The 7,503-nt window shown below is 48.0% G+C and overlaps 1 protein-coding gene across 1 annotated transcript; it reads right to left on the minus strand.

The window, feature by feature from the left end:
- Positions 1-961: 961 nt before the first annotated feature.
- LOC126547113 (uncharacterized) lies at positions 962-6,882 on the minus strand. The gene is made up of 4 exons (XM_055062621.2): positions 6,718-6,882; positions 5,280-5,924; positions 2,818-2,928; positions 962-1,216 (listed from the first exon to the last, which is right to left on the minus strand). Exons 2-4 carry the CDS (start codon positions 5,911-5,913, stop codon positions 1,077-1,079), a joined length of 885 nt encoding a protein of 294 aa, XP_054918596.2. The 5' UTR covers positions 5,914-5,924; positions 6,718-6,882; the 3' UTR covers positions 962-1,076.
- Between the last annotated feature and the right edge of the window lie 621 nt (positions 6,883-7,503).

The following is a 7,503-nucleotide window of genomic DNA, read 5'->3' on the forward strand; positions in this document are numbered from 1 at the left end:
TCGCTAATTTCCTTCAGATAGGTAATTGACGATAAACTGTCTGGTCGACTTGTTAGTATTAGGTCCAATACGTAATAACCGAGAAGAAAGGGGGTTAACCGAGGGGCCCGATTTTTATTAATCATATCATAAGAATCCAACAAACAATGACACCAAGGACAACATACGGGAAGTTACTTGTAAACTAATTAAATTAAAGAAATGAAAAATTAATGGAAATGAAAGTGAATGAAAAAACAACTTGCCACAGGTCGGGAATGGTCCCACATCTCCGCATTACGCATGCAGTGCTCTACTAGAACTAACCCTGGGAGTGTTCCCAGGGTTAGTAGTTCCAGTAGTAAAACATAAGTAGCCAAGAAAGTGGATAGGGAAACGGCGCCGCGGTAGCCCAATTGGTTAGAATGTCGCACGCGTAATACGAAAACGTTGGATCGTTCGCCACCTGCAGCAGGTTTTTTTATCCACTTACATGTCTATTAATTTATCATTTCTTTAATTCAATTAGTAAGTGCAAGTACGCACATGTGAAGGTTACGCGCATCGCCAGAAACATGGGAAGTACATGGGGAGAATAGCGAAAGAAAGCTATCGCTGTAATACAGAAATGCGGCGCCGCACTTTGGTGAATCGTCGTACTTCTCTATCTCGGAGTACAGAATGATCATCAAACACGTTCTTTTTGCACCGATATGCTAATTTGACGCTGAAATCAAATACGCCAAAACTTTACTTCGAGCCTCAATGTTTGCTGCAAACCCACTCTCAAATCCCCACCCCTTATGTAATAGCCCTACTACGGGGTCTATAAGGAAATAAAATAAAATGAAACCAAGGAGTACTTCTGCATTTGATTCCTCGTTCTGTGTTCTATACAACAACGCGTAAACTACGTAGGCAACCGTCAGCCTACGTAGTTGTTGTTAGACACCAGCCCATCACGAAAACATGCACCCTTCCGTGCCTCGGAAATACTACTTTAATAATTTCGTTTGGCGACCCTTCAAGCTCATGTCATTTCCGTCGGTCCAGGCGCCTGCGGCGGTTTGGGTCCGTGCGGCCGGTGGCCCCGCCGGCTAGCGACCTTGTGGATAGCGGGACTGCATTTGGTAGACGCCTGGTTGTTGGTGCCCGTAGCTCTGCACCTGGTAGCCGCCCGGAGTGGAGACGCTGGAAATGCCGTAGCCTGACGGGTATCCGCTTCCGCTTGGGTAGCCTGCAAGATGCATGCCAAGTGCCTCATTCAAAGATGAATTCACGTTTGCTCTCGGGGGATTATTGCCAGGCTAATTCCCTGGCTGAAGCCCACATTGTCGGGGCTCTGTATCGCTGACACTCAGGCGTTACCAGACAACCTTATTGTAGGTGCTCGTAGGCGATGTACTCGTGGATGATAAACAGCCCTTGTTGAAGCTGCGTTAGAGTGAACGTGTTAACAAAACCAATTTCTTGATGTAATAGTTCTGCGAAAGCCCGCAAGGTGGACAGAAGTATTTAATAAAGGGAAAAATTGACATCCACCCAATCGTAGCAATTGCTACAAAGGAAACCCGTACGGGTTCCTCGGAAGAAAAGCCTCGCAGTTGAATAAAAATTCGTACTGGTCCTGGACTCGAAATCGGGACCAACGGGAGAAGGTGGTCCCAGGTTATCTTTTTATAAGACTTTTTGACAACAAAGACTTTTTACAATAATTGCCTGTGGCAGATAGCATAATTTCATTCCTTGAGCTGGATTGCTCAAAAAGGCGTACATTACTTGCATGAGAAATCGAAACACATGTTTTTAACGAATTATGAAAAAGTTCCTAATTAACTTCATAATAAAGTTACGGCACATATTGCAATTTACTAATTGTAGCCGGTGAGCTTGCAAGGCGTATCCACTTAGAATTATTTTCAGGATGACACCTGCAGTTTCGAGATACTCATTGCCAAAGTGTGCGATGAAACACGCGGGCGTTCCAGTTACTTTTGTGCTTCAATGCATAGATGCATAGCGCTGAAGGTCGTACTTAAGAGAGGAGGAATCATTCACTTCCGCAGTGCAAGAAGACTCCCATATACTCATGACTTCACCAAACCGTTAATGTTCTATCACAGATTTGCCTACATAATTTGTTGACAACATGTGTGAGAAATTCCCGCCAAAACTACCGAGCGCCAGTGTATCAAAAACAGGAAATGAACCATCATCGCGATAGCAACGTCATAACACCGTGACTCACAACCAGCTCAACATGCCAAAATGCAACGAAGCACCGAAGAAAAAGGCGTGCGGTTAAAAGCGCTTGTGCTTGTATTTCCTTTCATTTAACCTCGACGAAGTCGCCAAATTGCTATCGTGAAACAATACCATAGTGTAGGCATGGCGGAAACTGAGGCTGACTGCGCAGTATCCAAGTAGGCTCCAAGGAATGGACGCATTGTACACAAGAATGTGAAAATATCGCACGACAGACTGAATTCTGTAAAAGTCGGCACTATTTCATAATAGGACTGTGCTTACGCAAAGAGCGCGTCAAAACGTGGCGAGCATATGCAACTTCTGCATTTGCAGTGGTTTCTTAGCTATAACTATGTCAATCTACGAAAATGTCTTACACAGATCCTCCTGTAAGGGCGTACATTTTGCACGGGCTCTTTCTGTAGAGACTGGACATCGCAACAGGCTATGTGGAACTTGGAAAAATTCACGAATGAAGGGACGCGTGACCGAAGAGCACTTGGTGCAACGTTCTCAAAGTTATTGTCTGTGTGTGTCTTCGCCATAAATTTGCAGCTGTTTAAATTTGAGAAGGAGTTTCGTGACACTTACTGTAGTAGTAATTTTGACGACCGGGTTCGGCGTTCTGCGGTGAGGGACACCGAGATGGCCACGCCCCCGTCGTCTGCTGGTAAGCGGCCCATGGACTTTTCGACTGCTTGTCTGCGCAGACAGAACAAACCACCACAGTGTTGCATGTCCTCTAAGCAATGCGCAAGCTCCCGGGTGACTACTGGAAATCGCCGCTAGGAGACCAGAACAAGCAATAAAACCAAGACCGACTATCTCTTTGTCAGTGGCCTCATGCACGCGCTTACAGTTTAGTCCAATTGTAAGGTAACTACGTTAATCTAACATTAAGAAGTCGACTTAAGTTTGGTGAGGAATATTTTCCTCTCAATTGATGTATGGGATAATGGGTAGGGCGGCTGGGTCAACCTAAGGTCCAGAAACGTGGCTCACACTAATCTGCAAGAGACGATGGTGGATGCAAACAAGACAATGTTAGGCCGGGTATAACTCCTCCAATGTCACCCCGACTTCTGACACGGACCGCTTGCGCTAGTTTGGTGCAGATGTCTCCGGTTCACAAATATGTTCCTCATATCACCCCACCTCGCTGCCTACGATGAGTCGGCCAAAAGCCCAAGCGTCCGAGCTATCCACTGACTTCAGGCGTGCACGTATATAGATGCCGTCGATAGTCAGCAGTCGACCTGCTGCCAGTGCGCGAAGCTTTTGCATGCGGTCCTGCGTTAGACCGAACTAATTTGCCTAAACTAAATTGTGACTTTTTTTTTTGGTGATAGCAGTTACATGGACAATGGAGTAGCGTTCATATGCCATCGCTGCTGCCGCCGTGCTGTCACAGTTTCGACGGTGCGTGCATGGCGCGCGCGTGCAAGGTTAGAAGGTCTTCAAGGACGCGAGTGACGCGCTGTGCGTTAGGCAGCAAAAACTGCGAGGCCGAGCGAACGCGTCCTCACGCTCCGCTCAATCGGCTAAGTTGCGAAGTCAGGCAGCGTTCCGTCAACGCTACTGGCATGCGATGAGTGCACGTGTACCACATAACGTTAATGCTCAACAGCTGTGTGCGTATACACTGGTCCGAGCGGAACGGACAGTGAAGTTCAAGCTATAGCTACTCCTTTCATAGGGCGCTGACAAACGCCGGCGGTTTTCCGCCTGTCTCATCCCGTGCACTATCGAGGTGCGATGCCTGCAATGGCAGCGTTCCTCATATATAATGCTAATATCCTGAGACGCCTGGTATATTAGCCGCCAGGGCACTGTTTCTGCTACACTTGCCTCGCGTGCTGCGTCGCGCCGACATGTAGCCCCCGCGCATTGTTAGAACACCGTCTGAGGAGCTGTACTGTTACGCTAAACACTGATATTGCCATCAATCTAAAGATTTAGTATACGTCGTAAAAATGCTTTCGTTACCGTTAGCGAGCGACGCAAGGCTAACGCTATCGTACGCTGCAGCGTACGGACTAGTGTTTTATAATAGTGCAAACGAGCGGAGCGCTAACACAAACAGTTGCGACGCCACCAAAATGATGATGTTGATCATAAAATTTAAGTTGTGGCGCCATATATATTGCGCAAGCAAACATTCGTAATCTACGCATGTGAGATCTGGCAGCACGCATGCCATGACTTGCCGTACGCGCCGCCAAATTTCGGAGACCATGTTCAGCTGTAATATACAGCCGGTCTCGCTATACAAAGTAAAACTCTTGCTTGGGCTAGTTGGTTTATGCTTGAATTAGTAAAGGCAAGGCGCAGAAGACCAGGACTCAAGAAGAACAAGGCGCCGGTCCTGTCGTTTGTGTTCTTGAGTCCTGGTCTTCTGTGCCTTGTCTTTACTAATTCTTGCTATACCAAAAGCAACGAAAAGTCGAGAACTTTCCCATGCTAAACCCTCTTTGCAAGCGTTAGCGTCACAGGATAAATTCCAAAAAATGGCGGAAGCACGCAACGCACAAAGCTAGCGTTCTGCGCATGCACAGTCTGGTCCCTCCAATTTATTACGCGTAACGTGGTGCCACTTACGCTATACTAAAGTTATCCAACGCTAGACACCCCCTCCTCCTTTTCGTGCTAAACTGACAAATTTTAACTGAATTACGAACTGTACACATCCATACACCAATTTCAATATACCCATTTAAGCTGGCGAGCCCGTGAGTCATTATCGGTGTCAATTTCATTTTACTCCGGTGTTAGGAACACCAAAGCCTATTAATGAACCACTCGACGAACATTGTCAGCGAATGTACACCACAATTCTCAAATGTTTCACGCCTTCACGTATGGACCAACGGCCCATTATGAATGAACTAGATTTCACTGAGAACAAACCTTTTTTTTTTCATGAAAACAAATAGTGAAAACGTGTAGTTTATTCCACTTGCGTGACCGCCGGTATAATGGCACTCAAATATGCAGCATCGCGCGCGAGCGCTTCCCGCGGTCTACCCCGGCAATTTCGTTTTACGTATACGAACCAGCAGTAGCAGCCGCGCTGGTCCAGCCAGCCGAGTAGTTCGTTGCTCCATTCAGCGGGTACCCTGAAGCCCCAATCTGTCCACCTGTGTAGCTTCTGGAACCCGGGTAGCCAGGCGACTGCTGGTAGGCCGTCTGGGTGGACTGCGGCACGGCGTAGGCCTGCGCCGGGTAGTTCTGGTAGGCCTGGGCCTGGCGAGCATACTGCTGCTGCAGTTGCTGTTGCTGCAGCTGTTGCTGCAGCTGTTGCTGCAGTTGTTGCTGCAGCTGTTGCTGAATTTGTTGTTGAAGCTGTTGCTGCAGCTGCTGCTGAAGCTGCTTCTGTTGCTGCTGCTGTTGTTCCTGCTGCTGCTGCTGCTGCTGCTGTTGCTGCTGCTGAAGCGCCAAGGCCGTCTGGTAGGCAGCAGCCGTCGTATTCGGGGAGTATCCCTGATTTCCCATTGCGTACCGCTGTTGCTGCTGCTGCTGCTGTTGTTGAAGGGCAGCCGCCTGCAGGGCATTCTGGATGGCCGCGTAGCCCTGCTGCGGTATCTGCCGCTGCATGCCCGAGGCTTGGTAGCCCTGATTGACAAAGGGATAGCTCTGCCCTACGGCAGCGGCGTACGCCTGGTAGCCTGGGGCCGTCGGGTAACTCATCCTCTTGCAAACTAAAACGTGCAAGAAGAAAAAGGGCGACTGGGTATATATAGAAAGCGAACTGAAATGCAATGTAATCGACGTCTTAGCGATTGTCAGCTCCCTCCAAGAAGGAAGACTAGAATAACTTCTCGTGCTTTTCATATTTATGGACGCGAGACGGCATTCCCTTCAGTTACATATAAGTGAATGTTAGAGAACCACATGCAAGAAGACAAAATCGTTCCGCAGTCCTCCACTAAAACGTCTCAGCGATGTGTCGCTTTGGGAACTTAAAACCCTCAAATGAATTTCGTGACATCGGCGCCTTTCAGTCGCTGCTCCAGCCTGCCGGGATGAAAACATTGGCAGCACCACTACGCGAAGGAAACCTCACCGTTAAAAAAACAAACTGACGACGAATCGGCAGATAAGTGCTGGATAGTGAAATTTTACGGTGAATTTCATACCGAGTAGCATGGCAACCAAAATAACCGCGTGGCCGATCATGGCGATAGCGGGGGGGGAGCGGCTTTGTGCTAGGCTATGACGAACGACAAAACGAAAGAAAAGTGAAGAATCGCAACGAAATACGACCCACGTATTGCCGGGTGAACCTACACACTTGGACAAATCACCTAATAGAAATAAAATGAAGCAGCGTGCAAGCGAAGCATCCGGCGAGCCTTACAGAGAGCTTCGAGTCATCAGTGCAACAGCTAAGACATGCTAAATGGCTGGGTCAGGCAGTTAACATCGAGCCTAGCCGACCAGCGCCCCTACGGAGGCCGGCACGCGAGGACGTGCAGGTTTCGGTATACTCACAAGGGCTACCGATGTCCTTCGAGGCCTCCAGCCGATTCGAATTCACCGAGGCGACTGGCACGCGAGGGCCAATGCACGCACCAGCACCCGCGGTTGCCTCGCGCGGAACGCGCACCCCCGGTAACGCCTCGTCGTCTTCCCAAAAGTTTGGAACATCGAGTTTAGTTCGCCTTTTACACTTCCGCGTGCCACACAAACTGTTTTCTCAACTTATTCGTAGTCGTTGTATCTCCTTATCGTACCCCGTGTGAAAAGGTTATTTTTATTCCATTATTTCTATAGAAACTTATTTCACATTGTTAGGGATAGTTACATCGTTAGTTTGCTCTCTTGATCAATAAATATGTGCTCTTTCGCAAGCTGTTATTGGGATTGTCTTTTACTTGTTTCACTTAAAAATAATTTCTCAATCCCTTTTTATTTCTTTTTTTTTCTGTGTGTGTGTACTGAGGGTATCTTCGGGCCACAGTTGCTGCGGCTTTTTGAAACCGCCTTATTCACGCTTGTATATGCAGAAGGTCCTAAGACCCGGCCGCGGCGGCCGCATTTCGATGGGGGCGAAATGCGAAAACACCCGCGTACTTAGATTTAGGTGCACGTTAAGTAACCCCAGGCGGTCGAAATTTCCAGAGTCCTCCACTACGGCGTGCCTCATAATCAGAAAGTGGTTTTGGCACGTTAAACCCCATAATTTAATTTAAGGTGCTAAGTCTTAGAGAAAACAAGTTCTGTACACACACAAAGTACGACGGAGCAGCTTTGACGTTGAAGCTCATTTGAATGAAA

Source organism: Dermacentor andersoni, chromosome 1, assembly GCF_023375885.2.
Source record: "Dermacentor andersoni chromosome 1, qqDerAnde1_hic_scaffold, whole genome shotgun sequence".
Taxonomy (NCBI): Eukaryota; Metazoa; Arthropoda; class Arachnida; order Ixodida; family Ixodidae; genus Dermacentor; species Dermacentor andersoni.

Bases quoted from the DNA above. Each gene is read 5' to 3' on its own strand.
- LOC126547113 (XM_055062621.2), bottom strand. From the start codon at position 5,913: ATGAGTTACCCGACGGCCCCAGGCTACCAGGCGTACGCCGCTGCCGTA. The intron at 2,929-5,279 runs GTTCGTATACGT...CTGTCTGCGCAG, and splicing joins CAGCGCGGCTGCTACTGCTG to ACAAGCAGTCGAAAAGTCCA. The intron at 1,217-2,817 runs GTAAGTGTCACG...TGCATCTTGCAG, and splicing joins TCGTCAAAATTACTACTACA to GCTACCCAAGCGGAAGCGGA.